At 44.8% G+C, this 20,905-nt stretch overlaps 1 protein-coding gene across 12 annotated transcripts in view; it reads left to right on the forward strand.

Annotated features, from left to right (window-relative positions):
- The window catches only part of ARHGAP22 (Rho GTPase activating protein 22), a 176,562-nt gene that overhangs the window by 10,625 nt on the left and 145,032 nt on the right, over nucleotides 1-20,905 (forward strand). For 3 of the 12 annotated variants that reach the window (XM_068950169.1, XM_068950167.1, XM_068950176.1), the window contains exon 3: nucleotides 20,444-20,643. In XM_068950169.1, coding sequence (XP_068806270.1) covers nucleotides 20,464-20,643 — 180 coding nt within the window. In that variant the 5' untranslated portion in view covers nucleotides 20,444-20,463. Of the gene's footprint in view, nucleotides 1-948; nucleotides 1,263-1,503; nucleotides 1,547-19,652; nucleotides 20,232-20,443; nucleotides 20,644-20,696; nucleotides 20,792-20,905 lie in introns of those variants that run through there. The other 9 variants (XM_009677857.2, XM_009677858.2, XM_009677859.2 and 6 more) reach the window with 9 other exon arrangements.

Raw genomic sequence — 20,905 nt, forward strand, 5'->3', positions numbered from 1 at the left:
GTGATTTTTAGACTCGAGGACTAAGGTTAGGCAGGAAGTCAGAAGCATAATTTCCCTCAACCCTTGGTCTTGCTGGTTATCCATGCTGGGTCAGGTCAGGACACTGGCTAAGCTTGTCAGCCAAGGGAACACCAGTTAGTTACTCTTCGCCTTGCTGAAGTCTAGGAAGGAAATGCAGGTGATGTGCAGGCAAACTAACTGCAGGAGCCTGCGTGTTCAGAACAAAGACAGTAGTAGTTCAGTCCCACTGGGCTAGACTCAAGCCTCATTGACACATTTGCAGATCTGAGATAGCCACCAGGAACTCAGCAGATTTAGAGTCACTTCTACACAGCTGGTTCCACCTCTCAAGCTCCACACTTTCTTAGCCTTTGCTGAAGCCCACACATTGAGAAGCAGTGTCTCTAAAGGGCCAGGAAACCTCTTGCACTGCTGGAGATACGACTTCATGGCCAGGATTCAGGATCCAAGACATGATAGATCTTCTTGAGAGGGAAGGAAGCTGCCAATCTCAGATGCTTTTGTCAGTGCAATTCAGCAATACAAACTGGCAGGGCGATACTGCAGGGCATGCACTTTGCCAAGGAAGCATTTGCCACCTTTTCTACCTTGTGGAAGGACCTGCTAGGGAAGAGATGGAGGTGGTGAGGAAGAGGGCTATGCTAAGAGCAGCCAGGGCAAGATGGGTCTCTGCTACCCAGTCATATTCGACTTTCATCCAAGTATCTTTTTTTTTTTTTTAAACTATTTAATCAACTATTTGTCCTTCCCACAACTCTTTGCTGAATACAGGCGTTGCCTCCTTCCCAGGGAAAGGCGAGGGAGAGCTTTACAAGGAGTGGTGGGTGTTAAGATGGACCCCTCCCGCCAGGCTGTCAGTGCCGGGAAGAGAGATTTTTCTCCCCTGCCGCGCTGCCTTGCCGAGAGCGGTGGGTCGCTGCTCCCCGACTCCAGCTCTTGCTGCCCTGCGGACCGGCGCCCTCGCTCTTGCTTTTGCTGTGCAGCCGCGTCAGCTGCGCCGGCTCCTCGGCGTGTGCTTGGAGCCCTTTTTCCCCTGGCTCCGGCTTGGAGAGGTCTAGCTCCTGAGCTGATTCTCGCCGAGTCAAAGCGTCTGCTGAGCGCGGCCGCAGGAAGATGCGGCGGGGGAGCGCGGGATGGGCGCTGCTCCCTGGAAGAGGCTTATTAATAACGCTGATGCACGGCCAATTAGCAGCGGGAGCCAGGTCCAGCCCTCGTGTCTGCGCGCTGGTGATTTATCGGCAGTAATTACCGAGGCATTCAGTGCTTAGTTTGGACGGGGAATTAAATCGGGGCCGGATAAATAATGCATTACCGTTTATTTAGCGCGGCGTGAAGCGTCGCCCCCGAGCCAGTGCTGGGAGGGGAGAGAAGTGGCGTTTGGGCGGAGAGCGGCCGGCTGGCGCGGCGCGGCGCGTCGCGGCGCGATGCGCGGGGCAGCGGCCGGCGCCGGGCGCTGAGGGCGGCGGCGGCGGCGGGGCGCCCGGCGGCAGCATGCTGAGCCCCAAGCTGAGGCAGGCGAGGCGAGGTGAGTGCGCCGCTGGCAGCGGGAGGGGGCCGCGGGACCCTGCTGCGGGCAGCGGGCGGGCGAGGCTGCTGCCGCTTGCGACGGCGCGGGGGCGGAATTTAGGAGCTGGCGTTCACCGGCGTGGTCTGTAGTGACAGGGCACAGCAGCTGGGACAAGCCGATCCTTGTACTCTGCCTGGGACTAGAGGGAGTCCCTGTGTCCCTGCTGTGTCCGCTAATGCTGTGTTTCTAACGTTGGCATCATTAGTAAGAGCCTGGAGACAGTTGTGGCAAGTTGACCCGTGGCAGCTTGTGGGGGGGGTGCAGCACTGTGTTCCTCCAGGGCAGGAGGGGGGGAGAGGAGCTTGGTGCGAGCTGTGGGCAAGGACAGAGGAAGGAAGGAAGGAAAACCTGTCCGGGGCTTGCAGCAGCCGCTCAGATAGGTTGCTCAGACCTGCACGGTGCACTAGGTGGTATTTGTAAAGCCATCTGCTCGGGCTGGCCGCAGCCAGTGCCTCTGCTCGGGCTCTCCTGGAGGAGGTGCTCTGGCAGGCGATGCATTGTGTGGTCTCCTGCTGCAGCACCAGGTCCTTGCTTGATGTGTTCATCGAGCGTTGTTGCCATTCGCAGCCGAAGGGTAGTCTTGGAGGGTTATCTTCTTGCCCATCGGAAAGAGAGACTAGAGCAATGTCATTCAGGAGCAAAAGCAGATGCAGTTGGAAGGGCACATAAGGATTAGGTTTTTCTTCAGCTATGCCAACATTATAAAATATGAAATTGTCACTAGTGCTAACTGTTATGATTAGACAGACCCTTCCAGCTGAATGTACTGGACCATACATATGAAAGCTATGTTTCACTCTGAACAGTCCTTAAAATGTCAATAGCCCATCAAATAGCAATGAATATCTTAAAAGGAAGAGGCTTCCTGCCATCTTGAGGTGTCAGGATTGTGCACGTACAATCTCACCCATGCTAAACTCATATGTACTTATTTTTTGGTTAGACAATTTTGTATAAGTTCAGCAGCCGTTATAGGTGCTACCTCTTTGCCGTCCCTCTGCTAAGGGCTGTCTAATCTCCTTCCAGTCTTTCACGTATTTATTATCCAGCATTCCTGTGAGCTCTGACGAGACACAAACAGGCTAAGTGAGGTGACTGAAGTGATACAGGAAGTCTGTGGCAGAGCAAGGACATAGGCTCTTTCACTCCTTCCACTTCTTTCAATCCATCTGGAAGAGACGAAGTTGTATATTAATATATATTCAAGTCTAGTTATGAAACAGATATTATCCTAGATCCCTGTATGTTACTGACGCTCAGGGGACAGACTGTATTGTAGTTTTGTGACTCAGTTACAATTTATAGCAGTATACGTCATTCTCTCAGGGTTTGTTCTGTATTTGGTTTATTAACCGTGCAGTGGTGGGTTTATTTCTGAATAAATTTAGAGCTCATGAAAAGATCTGGCTTGATGGTTTTTGAAACTGTCAGGAATTTTAATACTTTTGCGATATCTTGGCAGAGCACTAGTAACCACTTACAAAAAGTTACCAAGAAGGTCCTAATCCTGCACGGTTCCTTTATAGCTCTTGTTAACAGAAGGTGTAAGCAGGGAGTGCTGAAGGTGCTGAGCACTTCTTGAAGCGCTTGCACGTGCAGTCACCTTGCACGACTGAGTTGAACGTGAAATGGTAGTTCAGGCTCCCTGGCCTCTCCATTAGGATTGTTCATGAAGGTTCAGGCAGTAAAGGGTGGGCAAGCAGAGCGCTGAGAAGGGCTTCAAGCATCTGCTGCTGACAGTGAGTATCAACAGGGACTAGGAATCTGTTGCAGGCTGCTGCGTGAGCTTAGCTGACTTCTCAGAGTAGGAGCAGGCTGTTAGCTCTGTGAGTGAGGATGTAGCTGTGCAGGGGAGGCAGCAGAACTTCTGACCAGAGAGAAGGGAAGGGCTAGGGAAGGATGCTCTGGGTACAGACAGGCATTCATCGAGTATGATGGAAAGCAGCAATAAAGGCAAACCCAAGGATGTTCATATCTTTGATGTAGATTTCCTGTGGTTGAATTACTCAAGCCACCGTGTCTGTACCTCCCACTCTTAGCTTCAGCCTCCCTGCCTCTGTGCGAGTAGGGAAGCTGCATCAGCTGCCCAGCTATTCCCAAAATTCTGCTCAGTATGCACTATGATGTCTTATGCTGTCATTTTTGTTTAACTTATGGATAGTCCTTAAGAAAACTCCTGGGTCTGAAGACATTCAGGCTTTTGTGACTGCTAAGTCTGGACTGGAGCCTGACATCTTGAGTGTAGCTCTTAATATCTGTGAAAGGTATAGCAGAGAACAAAGATATGTTACCTTACTAGAGGTGACTGGCAATGTAATGCAGTCCTTGCCATTCCATCAGCAAGCTCGCATCTGTAACCCAGAAAGAGGGGTTCAGACACCCATTATGTTTTCATAAGACTTAGTAAGGAGTAAAATCTCACAGACTGAAAATCTTAATGTGCATAAATAGGCCTTCTGAAAAATCATTCATCCTGGCTAGGCCTGAATGGGTTTTGCATTATTTTTTCTTCTACAGTGTTTTATGTGCTGTAATTGCCAGAGTCCAGGATTCTGAAATAAGTGACTGCAATGGAAAACATTTCCCGTTTTCACATTTTTTCCTGTCACTTACTGTGATGAGGCACAGAAATATTACTTTCCAGAGTGGAGACGAGATCTTTCAGTATGGAGAGCAGGGAGAGCAGATTTCAGACTACATCCTTTAGTCTCAAGGAATGCATTTTTGCTTCATTGCTTTTAGGATGAAAAGAAAAGAAACCACCCATTTGCTTCTTGACTCGAAAAATCGTAAACAGGCTATACCTAGCCAGTTGCATTTAAACAGACTAGGAAATGGAAGTTCAACTGACTGCAAGGGCACACATTTGTTTTTTAGTAAGCATTATGATGGGATTGCCCTCTATGGCAAGAGATTTAGCCTGCTGACCTGATGTATTCCTTCCAGTATTCCTGTCTTCAGCAAAGTGTATAAGTAGTAAGAATAAACCTCCTGTCCTTTCTGGGACTTTGTACTGATAAGTGTCTAACATTATGGAATTGTCTGCACTTCTCTAGATCTGTTATTTCTCTTTGGCTGCACACTCATGCATACGTTAGAGTAAATTGAAAATTTCCTTCACAGTCATCAGGATTACAGTTTTTTTTTTCTTTTTAATTACAACTTAGAGTCTAGAAAAAATGTCAGGAAATATTTTGGCTAGCTAGCCTACTGCAGGCAAACTGATTTTACCTCAGGTATCCCTCAGCATGACTATAGAAGTGGTGTGTTATTTCCCTCTCTCCTTTTTCTTCCTCTTAAACTTGTCATAATTTAATTTTAATGAAAAGTGGGCCTTAGCATACTTAAAACGTTTCTAAGGATAGTATATAGTAATCTTGATAAGCAGGACTTTAGAGGGTAAAGCATTATTTTATCCCTCTGGGAGTGTGCACATTTACACCGTAAGCTTCAGGTGCTTGCAGTGAGGACAGATAGGTTTTAATATTCAGTGCCTTTGAAATGGTGTCATTGTATTTTTAATGAAAGCATTGTGTCTTTGATTACAGGAGCATGAATACCTTGTTTTTAAACTGCTTTCTTATGGCAGTAAGGATACATGATTGCATTATCTCTCTATCAGTCCCTGTCCAAAAATTTTTGACATGCTTGGCCAAGCATTTCAACCAGATTTGGAAACAGAAAAGGAGTATCAAAATATATTCGGTTTCTACAAGCTCCAAGAAAATTGGCTGGATAGAGGAAAGATACCCGTATCCGTGCACCTGAGGAGGGACTGTCACATAGCACTCAACTGATATAATATCTTCTGAAAGATAATGGCCAACTTGGCTGGCTCATAAGTGCATACATAGGTTCAAGTCAGCCAAAAAAGTAGGGGTTGTGGGAGTGTATTCAGGTGCTGGGGATGTAGGAGGGGCTGAGGATTTGAGGAGGATAAGAGACAGCATCATAGAAGCTTGAGGTACATATTGCAGGAGCTGGGTTTGTACAGCAGAAGCCTACAGGGCAGTAACCAGTGGAAAACCAGGCTTCCTTAATTCTGCAGACTGAAAGCATATTATTTAATACAAAAGCAAAAGAGATTTATGAGAATTACAGTAGTATACTTTGGAATCTACGTTAGCATTGTGAAATGCATACGTACTATGGATGTTAGATCTCTACCATTAGCTGTTTTGCTATGCAGATTCACTCCTACTGCTCTATGGTATTTGTTAGAGCAGACATAGACAAAGTTGTCAGAGTCACAGTATACTTCTGTTCAGAACTGATAATTGTATGTTAATCGGTTACTTAGGTGTCTGACACTTCATTTCTGTAGTATCTTGGAATCTCACAATTCGTAATGGATTTACCTTTACACATGCCATATTTCACAGGTAACGTTTACATTCTGTGGATTAGGAACTGAAAAACCTAGGCCACATAGTAAGTCCAAGGCAGAGCTAGGACTTGAAATGAGTTTCACAAAGTTTAGTGTACTGTGAGAAAATACTGGATTATCCTTTCTGATTCTTAACAGTTTTTCAAGGGCCATTTTCTGTCATCAGAACAAAACTGGCTTCTTAAGAACTGATGAGCTAAGAAGGTCTTGGACATCTAAAAGCATCCCTGCAACTCTATTTCTTGAGCAGATGGAGGGGATCAGGATAATAGGGAGAACATACGGGTATGAAATTGCAGAGGGATGCTTGCAGGAGCTTTTCTTCTGTGCAAGAAACATGGAGTGACTGGGGTCATTTCTGTTGAAATTTCCTGCCTAAAGGAAACAACATTATTAATCACTTCTTTGAGATAGTCTTAATCAGAGCAGAATGCTGTCAGCCAGTCCTGGCTTTCAGTTCTCGTCTAGCCTGAGTTTGCCAGGCCCAGGAATAATCTTTGATGATGATGAATGACATCTAAGGAAAAATGAATCAGACATTTTTAGATCAGTGAAGGTGACCTCTGACTTTGTTAGAAGATGTTGCTTGTTCAAAGCCTTATTTGGCTTGGCCAGTTAATAATCAGTGTCACTGAAACATGTCAGGTCCCAGGAATTTGACCTCATCTGTGAGGCAACCACACTATCCCTAGCAAGCCCACTAGCAGGCATAGATAGTAGGATGGTCTGTGGAACAGGTAGAGCTGAGATGAGACCCAAAAAGGGAACAAAAAACAGTGGTTAAAGGAGATTTAAAAAAAAAAGAAAGTGTGAAACTCAGCTTGTGAATAAAAGGATGCATAAGGGAGAAGAGATTAGGAACAGTGAAATGAATACATTTCATAGAGGTCCAGAGGCAGCCAAACAGTCCTGAGTGCACTCAGACTTCTCTATTTACAGAGGCATCAACCGTCCAGCTCCGGGCTGTTCTCTGAGCCCTCCATGGAGAGGAGGCTGCCTTGTGCACAACAGCAGTTCAGGGCCATTGTATGTGTTTTCCTGTGGTCTGAAAGGAGGACAGGTGGCACCTTTACCCTCAGCTCCTGCTGCAGCAGTGACTTCTCTTACCAGGTGCCAGTGCTGTACTCCCTGCGGGGCAGGCCCTGGAGCTTGGAGGCTGCCCAGTGCAGGAAGCAGCTCCTCAGGTAGTTCCCTTCAAAATCACGCTGTGTAAAGAGCATATTTTTCACTAGCCAGTGAAAGGCAGAAAGAGGAATTCTCCCATATGTCTAGGACCACAAAGAAATAGCAACCCCTTCACCAGGCTGCAGCTCAGCCTCCTGGCTCTGTGAACAGGAGCGCAGGACCTGCACAGCCCCACGCTGCAGCTCGGGTTTGCCGGGCTGGTGTTGCACGCGGCTAGCCCACTGCTTGTGGGAGGCCAGCACCTCCAGCTCACCAGGTGAGTAATAACACTCACCTGTTACTCCTGGAAGCAGAATAAACAGCCCTGGAGCTGTGAACTCCTCCAGACACTTTGCGCAGCCCAAATGAGCCCACCAGCATTGCAAGGGGCACAGCGGCCCTGGGCCAGGGGCAATCAGTGTGACTGGCTGCACCTGACATGGGAGAGCTGCCGTTGAGGAGGAGCCTGGCTGGGAAGAGGAGGCTTGCTGCACCCTTTCCTTAAGTGGGTGTCTCCGCTGGGCAGGAGAGGTGATGTGGAGCTGTGCTCCGCTCTGGAAATGTGTGCAGGTAAAAGGTTGGGGCTAAGTGCTGGCGAATATGGGTTGGTTCATGGCTTGCAGTTTGTGAGCTGGTGTTGGAGGGAGCCTGTGAGGTACTAGGGGAGGAGATCTTGTCTTGTCTGTGGTGTGGGCTTAGGCTCCCTTGTTGCTTTAGGGAAAAGGTAAAGTAAAGCTGCTGACTGGAGTTAAAAATCCTGAGGAAAAGGTATGGGGGTTGCTAAAGGAGGTATGGAGCCTGGTATACTGCGGGGTTAATGGCTCTCTGAAATGGGTGCCCTGAAAGCAGAGGGAAGAAACGTGCCCTGGCTAGAGGGTGATGGGGGGGGGGGGGGTGAACAGGTATGGAGCTGGGTGTCTCTGCTGACTGTGTCCAGCCTTAGGAAGGTGCACAAGGCAGGGAGTTACTTTCCCCCCCACTCAGTTCCAAGTCAGTCTCCTGGCGCTCTGCTATTTTGGTGCAGAGATGTGCAGCAGGGTGAGGGGCGTATCAGCTGTATGCTGTGGTAAACTTGTCTCTTGTCCCAGGGCAGTGGCTGTATGCATGCGCAGAAAGGGCCAGCACACTGATATTTGTGAGGATCCTCCAGAGCGAGGTTTAGCGTCCCACTGTCTTTCTGCAGCGTGTCCCACGAGGAAGGACCTGGGCTGCTCAAAGGTGTAATCTCTCCTCTCTGTGGAGATGGCCATCTATTCTTGCATAGGGTCCATGGTGCTTGCTGAAGTAAGTGCTGCTTTTGGCAGTAGCAGCTTTTTGTCCCTGCCTGGAGGTTCAGGCAGGAAATTGGGCTCCTCGGGGAGAGACCTGCAAACTTTGCAGGCAGAAATCAGTTTAATAGGCACAGGCAATCTGAACTTGAAATAGTGAATCATGGCCTCACCTCCTGGGGAAGGGAAGGGGATGTGAGAAAGAGCAGTAATATTGCCTAAAGGGGAGCTGAACTGCTGGGCAGAGAGCACATGGGAAGGGTATTAAGTATTTAAAAATGTAGAAGCCGTAGACTCTTTAATTATTTGCGAAATACCCACTGAGTGAGTACAGGATGAAACTGGCAGGATTGCTAACTGCACGCTGGAAGCAGTACAAATGTTAGCACCTCTCCCTTCAGGTGAGTAGTCACCTGCTGCTTTTAGTGCCTGTATACATGTATTCCTTTTTATTGCAGGACTACTACCAGAATTACCCTTTTCCTTACTGGCTTTCCCTTTACATTCTTAGAAACTAATAGGGAAGCACAGTAGCATAAATAATTTCATTTTTCTCCAGCTCCCTGCATTATAGGCAGAGGTAGCTTGAGGCAAGCAATGAAGGCCCTCCCACACTGTGAGGAGGGGGAACCCCTTGGTGAGGCTGAAGTATGAGCCATCTGGTGAGCTGAAAGAGGAAAGGATCCCTATTTAAACTCTGCCCAAGCTTGCATGTGTTTAAGGTATTTAAAAACTAACATGGGGGAGAGAAGGCTGCTGCTGATGCCTTCTAATGTGTGTTCCTTCCACAGAGCTTGTGTGTGTGACCCTCTTGCCCCAAAAGAAGTAAAGTAATCTTTATGAAGAGCCAAAGAGAGGAGATATTAGGTTTTTGCTGGATTTGGAAAAAAGTTGCTCATAATGTCCTTCCTCTTACAACGTGCATTTAAGAATTATTTATGCTTCAGTAAGATAGCTGTCCTGTGAACTAGTATAGAAGTTTAAAAGCAAATCTGTGGTTAAGGGGCTAAATGAACAGGAAGAGGAAGCTATCTGCTTGGTTTCAAGGTCAGAACTGATTACCTTGTAGGGGAAAGGATTGGTTTGATGATGATCTCTTTGGCAGAATTATAGGTAAGGGATTTGATGCTCTAATACTTAGCCCTGTACGCACCTCCAGTTTAAGAGAAGTCACTCTTATCTTATTGACTAGTGATACTTTGTTAGTAACACAGCCTAATACTTTGAATTGGGCACATGTATTCAAAGTAAGAATTATATAGGAGTAAGAATTTCTGATTTCCTTCTGTTCTCCAAATCCATATCCCTAGCACTTGGACAAGTCATTTGGTGATCTATTGCACAGGGAAGGAAACAGACACTGGAAAGTTTGCTGTCACCAAAGTGTAGGGTAGGAATGAATATCTGCCTGGTGGGTGATTAAGAGCAACAAGAGAAAGATAACGTGGTTGAATTCGTGGAGGGCTTGCACTGAGAGAGGGTGGGCTGTGTTGTCATTTCAGTCTTACAGCCGGTTGCTGACAAAAGGCCTTGATAAAGTTGTCTGTACCCTTGCTTATTTTTTTTCAGTCCAGAATAATTCTGGGAAATGATATCCCGTGGTAGAAACAGATCTTTGCTCAGTATGTCAGTGTAAGGTACCAGTGATGCTGGTAGTCACTGCAGTCCATAATATGGACCATGTGCTTGACAGATCACAGACGCTATTGCATGTTATAAGCACATGGATGAACAGAGGGTTCTGACTAGCTTGGGTTATTATGCTGCATGGGATTTGTCATATATCTGTAGTGCTGAAGAGCTGCAGTCACAACCAGGACTCCACAGTGCTAGAGATGCTATACAGAATTGGAGCACAGTCCTGGCTCTAATTTAAGTGTTGTCGTTGTCAGCATGTTTTGTTTGCTCCCCAATCCACTGTGGTTGGGAAGACTATTAAAAATGAAGTTTTAAAGCTGTTCCGAATGAGAAGGTTACAAGAGGCCTTTGCTGATTGCAGAGGGTATTCATTCAGTCATCCTCCTGTGAGCAGACTTGACTCACTAAAATAGCGGGAGGCAAACATCGGAGATAACTTTGCCATTTCAGTGACTACCCTCATAGAAAGATCTGAGCTTGTCAGTGAAGTACAGGAGCATATGGCTGGGTATATCAGCAAAGGTAATAACAGTATGGGTGTAGGGAGAAGGCAGTAAGACTTCCCTCTTGTAGCAGCAGCGAACTGTCACTCAGCTCGGTTGCCCGTGGAACTGCAGAGCTCTTCCAGCCCGCAGAAGTGAAGTTTAACGGTGCTTGTCAGGTAGGCAATTCTAGCCAACTGCATGGAGAAGATGGACAGCTTTTTAAGACATGCTGCCAAGGTTCAGTGGGAGTGGAAACCTGGTGCTTGGGCTTGCTAGACAGCATTTATAGTCCAAGTAAAGGGTGGGCATGCTTTCAAGTGGCGTGCTAAACACCTATGAACTAAGTGCTGCTCTGGAAAATCTGCAGTGGATGCCACTGGGAACTATCTGAGGATGGTGCAGATAAGAGACCTGAAAACTAAAATAGTCTTTTGCTGACAACAGACTCCTGTGTTTGGGCTGCCTATGAAAATACTATTTTCCTGATCTTGCAATAATGAAGGATCCAGCAGGCTGTATTTGGGGCTCCGACCCCACTGGTTATAGAGTTTTACTTGCGGTCAGCAAGAAGAAGAGGCAAGAATATTCTTGACTATTGACTTTTTTTCTTCTCTCCAAAAAAGCAGTAAAATGTATTGAATCTCTCTTCTGAGAATGAAGCCAACCTGAATCTGCTGGCTGTTGGTATGGATTAGCAGAAATCTGTAATGGACTAGCCCTCCAGCTCTTATGTGTCCCTTGCAGTGCTTAACAAATAAATAAAGCAAGCGAGTATTACTTGAGTAACTAGAGGTCAATTCATGTTGGAGTGTGTAGCTCTCTAACCTTGCCTGAAGACTACTGAATATTGCCTTGTTGTTCCTGGACTTTTGTGCCAATGTTCAGTGCCATGGTGAAGGCTAGGCTAAATAGCTTGCTTGAAGTATGACCTGCAGATAGCTATGCAAAACTACATAATCGTCATTTTTCTAGGCTAACGTTAGTGGAAGAGCTAGTATTTGGGGGGGGGGGGGGGAAGAGTGAAAGCATGATGAAAAGCAAACCTGAATGGCTGTGCTATGATGTATTTTGTGCACTTTATTTTAGAGAAGCTCATTCTTACTGCTGCATGGTCAGTAGCGAAGCGGCTAATATTGAAAGGAAAGCATAACCAATACACCCCCAGTGTGATACCATGTATTGAGGAATAAAGAGCCAGTAATCAAAGTGCTAAACAAGCTCTATCTTTATTTTTTTTATCCTATCACAGATTTTTTTTTTTTTGTGTTTTCAAGAGTTTCACTTGCCTGTTCTGTATGCATTTTTTTTTTATTTGCCCTATAAGGATGGGGCCATGCTGCTACTTTTGATACACTGGGAACAACAAAACTAGAGGTAGGAAGGGCTAGGTTTAAGACTTAACTCTTTTTGCTGAAGACTTAGTTGTATTAATAGTCTCTTTTACTATAATATCCAAAAGTGTAACCATCTACTGTCTGTCCTAATAGGTGTGTGCTTCTACCCTCAGCCTAAGCTACTAGGGCAGTAGGCAGATCCTGTCCAGTGTCTTCATTTGGCAGTTAGGGGGACGTCTACAGAAGCATCCATTCTGGATCAATGGCATGCTTTTGAAGCAGGCCTCACGATCATTTGTACCTATTGTGCTTTGGTTGGTGTTTTAATGTAGTCCTGAATGCTTCTGCATGAAGTTAAAGGGACTATGTGCTCCATGGTCAGTATACTTTAGTTGTCAATTAATGGAACCAGACTACTAAGACAAATAAAATCCCTGAAATGAGCACTGTGTGGATTTTGAGTCCATGGCACGAGCTGTTCCACCCTACTTGTCTGCTCTGTGTGCTGCACTGCTTTTTAATCCAGGCATAGCAAAATTCCCCTCTTCATCATGGAAGATGCAGACCACTTCATCTGAGTGCTGGCAGTTCTCAGTGGTTTCCCTCAATTCACTGTTTTCAGAATAAGTTATTTCATTTTACTAGGTGGGACATCAGGAACACGGCCTGTTGTAGCAAAAAATCAAGCCATTGCCCTTTCATCATGGGACTTACCTGTGAACTAATGCTGACATGGCTTTGTGTGCTATTGGGCACTCTTGTCTATGGCTGGTTACCTGCAGCATTTAAGGTTTATTGATTGACAGGTGCCCAAAAAACCTCCACGTTCCCAGGGACCCGAGGCAGTAATTCAAATCCTTTTGAAAATGTAAGCTTAAGCTCATGAAATGACTATTCTCTGGAAGTAAGATCTGCTGATGTTCTTGCTGTTGATGACTGCAAAACAAGAGGGCCTGTAAAAAGGCCCCTATATATATTGATATGTGCTACTGTGTACAGGTTACTTGATGCTGTAAAGACAAGATGATCTGTTAACCTATTTCATTAAAACCTTGAACCTTTTTGTCATCTGAAAGGTAACTGAGATTGAAGCTGATTCTTGCGTGCCTTCAGCCTGAATTTAATCGCCCCACTGCCTTGTTCAGGTGTATTACCTGCATACTTCTGCAAAGTAACACTGATCAGTAAAGTGGTTCTTATGGTCACATTGCACAGGTCATTGGAGTATAAAATTATTTGTATGATTCAGTACGTGCCTTATACAGAGCTGATACCATTTGTAAAGTAGTGAAAGGTCATGACAGTTATCTGTCTTCTGAGTAGCATTTAAGATTAACTTCCTCACCTCAGTTATGAGGCAATTGTCCTCAAACTAGTGTGTCCTCAAACTAGGGCAACTTTGTGTGCAGCTTTGCTTGAGGTAATTAGCCCTGGAAAAAGCCTGAGCTTATGGTATGGCAGGGCTACATGCCTTTTGGCAAGTGTAGTACGGCAGTGTCCTGTGGGTGTACTAACCTGCTAGTGAGCAGGAAGTCTTGCTGGGTACTGTAGACATGCCCACCCTTAAAACAAGCTGATGTGCAGAGTTTGTGCAGTCTGGCTTTATTCTTTGGGACCCCTTGTTGCGTGCTGCACATGCAACTTCCTTCTCTTCCCTCGTTGTCGGTGAAGGTGCTGAGTTGCTGTTGCTGTAATGCGATATTAGTTCCTTCAGCCCACGGATGCTGGGTTATATGTAGTCATCCTTCAGGCTGCCTGTTATGCTGGCTGATCTCTGAGCTCTTGTGGCTGGGGCCACTTGCCAGGCCTATACTGGGCTCTGTGAGTATAGTCCCTCTGTTCTGAAGCTGGCTCCCTGAGGCAAAATTTGTTTTGCTCAAGGGTCCTGCTGATTTGTCAGATGCTGTTGTAGCTTGAGCACATCTCTGTGAGTGCTGTGAGAGTGAGCTTCTTGCGTTAGTGCTTTAGAAACCATGGGGTAAGTGGAGGCAGACAGGCACGAAGTTCCTTGATGTACCACTGTCTTATCTGCCAGTGCAGAAGAGATAACAGGCTTTTTGGAAAATAGCATCTTGAAAGCAGGTTCCCCCACCCCCCACTGTTCTTCTTGGAAGCCCTGAGATGAGAGAAGGGATTGTTCTGGAGACAGGGTGAACGAGTCTAGTGTCCTGATCACTCTGGACTCTTTTTGGGGAGGAGTCAGTGCATCTTCTGCTACAGCATGTGGTATGATTTCTTGTCATAGAGTCCTGCAGTCTGGCCTGAATTCTTTGTCTTTCCTCCCTATCCCCTCTCCCCCTTTTTTTCCCCCTCTTACCTTTATTTAACTGTGATCTAAGTTTCTGCCCTGGAAAAGACCTCACCTGAAGGTATTTTACCCTGAATATATAGTCAGCTTCTAATAGCAGTCATTATCCCTGGTCTGATAGGGAAATCATACTAGGCTATATTGAATTTCAGGTTTATGAAGTGGCCTTCAAGAATGCAGCTGTTTTCACTGGAGCTGAGCAGTATCAAGCAAATATTTGTACAGACAGATCCCTTTCTCCATGCTGTCAGAATCTTCTCTTGGCAACATCTGCCTGCTTTGGTATATGTAGTCTGGTATCCCAACCATAATGGAAAATGCAGGTTACTAGAAATGGTGGAAAGACATCTCTAAAGCTAGTTCTCTCCCTGTTTTTTCCTTCAAGTGGACAGTAAGGTGACAAAACTGTTTCCACTGTAATGCGTGTATGGTTTCTCTTGGGAAAGAATAAACAGTTTGCAGATTGTGTAGGATGTTTGCTTTTCCTTTCGGTCCCTTCAAGGATATCTGCTGGGTGGCTATGCAAATCATTTTCCAGAGTAAAATATCCTTTCAGATTCTTACTTTGGTTGAAAGAACAACAAATGAAGGGAAGATCTGTAGGAGAACACAGCATGTCATCTTGGTCCATGTGATGTGCTGAGTAGATAGATGTAGCTTTACTGAACAAAGTTCACAGAGCGCACCCTGCCCTCATGCTAGTGTTTCTGAGCGTGATGCATGTTCTTCAGGTCATAAAATGTGAGCAGCTGCTTGCCTGTGTAGTACCCACTTGGCTACCTCCAGATTCCTCCTATATTTGGCTGTGGGGGAACACTAAGTTACTGCTGGTTTCTTTAAACTGGTATCCTTCTGATTGACCTAAATACATCCTGCCACCAGTCACTTCAAATGTTTTGCCTTTAATTTCTTTATTTATGGTATTTCCAGATGATGACCTCTTAAGTTGTTTTGAGGGAGTATCTTGATTTCATCTGTGTTCACTAGCTGGTGTCTTAGCAATCAGATCTAAACACAAATACAGGTATGTACTAGACACTGAAAACAAGTTTGAAGCAAAATATTTCCTACAATTTGAAAGGATACCCAGTATCCCTTTCTAAGGTGTCTGACTCCTGGGTTTTCAGTGCACCCCTTCTTTAAGGCTAAGTTTGGATAAAATAAAACAGCTGAGAACATTTCTTACAGTATGTGAAGCTACTTCCCTTTGTGGCTAGTACTTTAAACAATGACTGTATCAGAAATAATATCCAGTCTCACTATGTATTAGATTGAAGGAACGGTAGACCGAAGTGCCTTCACTGAAGGGCAGTTTGTCAGCCAGAATCAATTATAATGGCTACATTGATTCAAACTAATTGCCTATGAAATTTCAAAAGATTACAGCTTTAATTGGTGTTGAATTGCATTGACTTTGATTGATCCCCATGTCCCTGGGTTAAGTAGGTTCTCATTGATTGTTCAGACCTGTAGCGGTGTTTGGAGCTCTGAGCAGCAGGAGGAAGGCAGAGGAGATGGTGTAATGTTGCCAGGTAGGAGGACTGTGCTCGAGAAAGGGGGCTGGTATGGGTAGGGGAGGAAGAAGTCTCTATGTGGCTCTGGCCAGCCTTGTAGTGCAGAATAGATGGGATGAGAAAACGGGAATGTGTGTATTGCTGGAAAGCAGGTCTGAGCTGCGGAGGGGAGCAGAGGTCCTCTTGTAGAATGGTGCCCCGTTAGTGGGAGGAGAAGCAGAGAAAACAGAAGAGTCTTAGAGGGCTGAGTTGGGCAGGGACAAAGACTGCTGTCTCTATAAGGAATGACAGTATTGCTCCATCTGCTTTGGTCCATCCGCTCCTTGGAATGACATTTTAAGCTTACTGTTAAAGATATGGTAACCAAGTGTGGGCTTTCAGATAGGGAGCTTGTTTAGTGTAGCCCAGCCGTTCGCACAGCTGGTGCTAACACCCAGCTTTGCTCGTAGTTCCTTCTTTCAGCTTCCTGTAGGTGTGACTTCTGCATGCCAGTGTTGCTTCTAGTCATAAGAGTATTTTCAGCCTCTGATTGTGAAAACTTTATTTTCTTGGCTTTTAATGATCTGTCTTTGCAAAAGACAGACTTGACTCACTTTTACCAGCACCTGTGGGCACTGAGGATGTGGTTCTGCAAGGCCTGTTGGAATTGCACTGTGCCATAATTGATTCTCTGCTTCTGACTGTGTATATCCTGTGGTTGGCATTTCAGCACAGCTATCTGGTGCAAATGGATCCTGACTTTTTTTTTTTTTTCTTCCTTTCTTCTCTCCTGGGGAAAGCTCAAATCCTTTTTACATTGATTTCTGTTTAGGGTATCTGTGTGTGGCTGAATCAATTATCAATTAATGAAAATGTGAAGAGCAAAACCAAACTATCTGGGGCTGTTGAAAAGCTGTTACTGGGTTATAACTCCAGAACACATGAAGTATTTGCTGAGTTGTTGTGAGTCGGATTTATTGATTTGCTTTCTTCCTCATGCTCTGTTGGTTCCAAACTCTGTTATATGGATGAGCACTGTGAATATCTATCTACCATTAAGAGCCAGGGTCTTGATGTACTGGATCAGACTATCAAAGCAGGTATTTTGTTCCCAGTAGCATCAAATACCTGCTACTTAAAAGGCAGACCGTGTTCATCCATGAAAATTTTCTTCTGACCTCTATGCAATCACTGTATTCTGTGAAGCATGCAATATAAACATCAATGCTGTTAATAGCCATAAATAATTCCTCCTTCTAAAAATTTCTATCTGATCTATGCTGTTGACTTACAGATGAGATTTCTAAGCATCTCCATAATAAAATTAACTATTACAGGTGCTGCCACAAACTCTAAGGAAATGGAAAGCTAGGACGGCACGAAGAATCAACAACCATAGCAACTGGGTAACACGTGTGTTGCTTAAAAAACAAACAACAAAAAGCCTCCAGTGGTTGATCACAAAAACCTGAACTCTTCCCTGTAATAAATTATTCCTATTAGCGCTGTGCAAGTAACGTCAAAGGGAGCACGAGGGGAATTATGAGATAACTTACTTATTAGTCCAAAGCATTTGACCTCTCTCATGAGGTCTGCATCAATATAGCTATAGATTTTTACCTAAAATGAAGGTAGTTTGTTTCCAGATATGTAAGTATAATTTCTGCTTGGGGGAAGAGGAGAGGGTTTGTGTAACTATAAGCAAGTGAGGAAAGCTAGACACCACGGGGGCAAGTTACTGTGCGGCCACCAGGCCCCTCTGTGCTGTCACCGCTGTCACAAAGGGGCGGCAAAGCTGTAGCCCCGGGAGCTGCCTGCCCGCCTCAGTTGGGAAGCGGAGGTCCTTCCCGAAGCAGGGCTTCTGGTGCTAGGGGGTTAATAGCCCCGGTGTCATCAAAGAAATGCTGTACTTCCATATGAGAAAGCAAGTTCTTGCTTGTAATAAGGTATGTTGTGGCGGTAGTGCAGGAAGGAGTCCAGCATAAATGTCAGTTTGGTCCTTGTAAAACATGGCTTGGGGACAAGGCAAGGAGGTAATTCCTGCAATGAAATCCTTATGGGCTGCTGTGCTAGAGGCTAAAGTGTGAAAAGTTAGTGTGTTTGTGTGTGCGCGCGCGTGCGTTCTTGTTTTCTAACTACATGTGTATGAAGTAAGGCCCTGCGTTTTGCTGGGGGGACAGACTGTGGCTCGGGGAGCAGTTGGTGGTGGTATATTTCTCTAATCGCCTGCTAGAGGGCACTGTGTTGCCAGACAGGGGTGTAGCACCGTGTGAGCATGTTAGCTTGCTGCAGAAAAGCTGATCTGTGTATAATTTCCAGAAACGAAAATGCCTCAGACTAGCAGGCTAATTAGAGCTTTTAGCTACTTTTGGGCTTATTCTCTAAGCTCACTCACCAGTAGACCAGAGCCTGAGTTTTAAAATGAATTCTCTACTAAGAAACTTCTTTCTGTTTTGGGTATGTAAAAGTAATAGCAATTGAGGAGGACTAGGTTACTTAAGCAAATATTAAGTTTGCTGGAAAAGGTCCCTAATGCAGGACTAATACTTGCTTAAACTGAATTCATACCAAGTTAATTTTAGCTAAAAATAAGGGAAGTACACTTCTGAAAAAGCTATAGCACTGTATCAGTGCTTGTTATAACAATTTTTCAACTTTTTTATTTTTCCTCTTCAAAATTAAAATAACGAACCCATCTTTTTGCAGCAGGAAATAGTTTGAGCTGCAAACTAACTTCTCTTGGTTCGGGCACAAGACAAAATCTGTTGTGCGCACGGTTCTGGTGAGAGCAGCACAGCTTACCTTAAGAGCTTGGGGAAATGGAAGAAGTTCTCTTTTGTGTATTGGACAGGGCTTTTATTGAGTCCTAAAAATTTAAAACACTAATTAGATGATGCCATTTTTCTCTTATAAAACTGGAAAATTATCAGAGGGCAGTCTAACTGCCTGCTGGATGCTTATGAAAGAGGTGAGAAGATTTTTAAGTTAGTGAAAGTGTTTGGCACTATATAAAGTGAAGAACGCTGACCCATTTTGGTAGTGGGTGATGTAGTAACCTTTCAGCTCTGCCCTCTGCTAGATGGAAGTATTTGATGTGTAAAAGAGTTGCTTCTTAATTCCTTTAAGAAGCTGAACATGATGGCCAGAGTGCCAGGTCATGGGGGAGGTTAAAGTAGATTTTTTTAGGACAGAGAACAATGCTTGTTGTTGTTGCTTGTTTTTTGTTTTTTCTCTCGATGGAGAGCCCCCTAAGCGTAATCCAAAGATCTGACTGCAGTTCTTTCTCTGCCCCTCCTTCTATTTCCTATCTTGCCAGCTTATTTCAAGGAAAAGAAGAAATAGGATCAGGTTTAATGTTACTACTGTGATGTTTTTTTCTCTACCTCCATTTTCTTTTTATTTCTTTATTTGGGATATGTTGATTAGTCAGTTCTGTTGCTGTGTGATGATACATTAGGGGCAGAAGCCACAGAGTGAAGTGGTGACATCAAGGACGTGTGTGTTAATTGTAGGAACCTGAAAGGAGCGCTTAGAGGCAGGGGGTTGCTGTCTGCTGTTACAAGCCGAGTTAGCTGTTGTGGGTAGAAAGATAGTGTATCAGAGGAAACTTGCGTGCCTTTCAGCCGCTACAGTTTGCAGCGTGGTTTGTTAGGATAAACCATCACTCATGTACATTTACCTGTACTGGGCTGTAAACTGAGGCCCAGTTAACCTTGGGAATTGTAAACTGTGCTTGAAAGTAGCTGAAAGCACAGAATGTAGCAAATGGAAAGGAACAGGATCGTGTTAGTACTAATGAAAGACAATGATCTGAGATAGTAAATAATAACTGTTATTTCAAGATTCCTCATAAAGCCAAAGGAAGTAGAGATGGTGAAGACTGATTAGATTACCCAGCCTGTCCATTTGAGAGTTCTGGGTTGCTGCCTGCAATATATAATCATTATCTACTACTCTAGACTAGTTTTAAATGACCCAAGCTTCAATACTGTTATTGCAGGAACATGGGAGGAGAAGAGCAGGGAAAGGAAAGGGCAATAGACATCCTACCCAATAGAAATCTTTCCAGAGATTTACCTTGACTTCTCTTTATTTTGTCTGTTCTATTTTTATTGTGGTTTCTTTTCTGCTTCAGGTTGGAAAGCCTTGATGAATGAGGAAGTATGTGTGGGTGGGTGGTTTTGTGTGCTTGTCTTTTCTCCTTCCATTACTTCAGTAACTGTAATAATTGTGGATAGTTATGTTTATTTATGCGAGTTTCTTCCCTTTTTGAGTCTTGCTTAGTTCTGAGTGTCAATCTTTTTCTGTGGCAATTACTTCTGCTGGCTGATTGTAATGGTGGGAGGTGGGAATATTTCCTTTTACTTTCTCCTTCCTTCTTTCGGTCTCTGCTCGCTACACAAACGCATCTTCATTGGGTAAATCTCCCTCAAGGAGAGAGCAGTATCATTATTTCCATGTTGAGATGAAGGGATGTTATGACTTGCCGTAACCAAACCTGATACGAGCAGCGGAGCCTTAGGCAGATATAGGAGATATTGCGTAACCTAGAAGGTCGCTAGCATGGTTAGTACAAAAAAGCTGATATTTGCTTTGTGTTGACTAGCATGAACTAGAATCTGTCTCCTGAAAAGCAAATATATACTGAGATAGAGAGACACCACATACAGTGGTCTGTCTTCATCTGAGAAGGTGTAGAGCAAGTTATTTACTCAATGTATGTTCTCATTCTTATTTCTTTTTTTTTTTTTTTTTTTTTTTTTTTTTTTTTTTTTTAGCACGGTCAAAGAGTTTGGTGATGGGTGAACAGATTGGGCCTCCCTCCAGACCTTCCTCTCCTAATCCGCAAGAACGTATGCTGAAGTGTGGCTGGCTGAAGAAACAAAGGAGCATTATGAAGCACTGGCAGCAGCGGTGGTTTGTTCTGCGTGGGGACCAGCTCCTCTACTACAAGGATGAGGAGGAAACTAAACCTCAGGTACTACTAGTTTGAGAACTGTAGGGCGTATTGGTTGCTACTCCTATGTGGGTTGTGGACACTGCTTTGAGAGCTTGTTCCAATTGCTTCCAGCACTAAGAAGGTTCAAAGGCAAGAAACGCTTCAGGGAGACTTAGCTACCACCCAGGTGAGCGCTTGAGGGAGCATCAGAAGGTATTTATTTGTACACTAGGGCATGCTGAAAAACTCTGAAACAAACAAAATTAGTAATTAACTATGCCTGAAGTTAAACATTTTTCTC

This window comes from Struthio camelus, chromosome 7 (assembly GCF_040807025.1).
Source record: "Struthio camelus isolate bStrCam1 chromosome 7, bStrCam1.hap1, whole genome shotgun sequence".
In the NCBI taxonomy this organism is placed as follows: domain Eukaryota; kingdom Metazoa; phylum Chordata; class Aves; order Struthioniformes; family Struthionidae; genus Struthio; species Struthio camelus.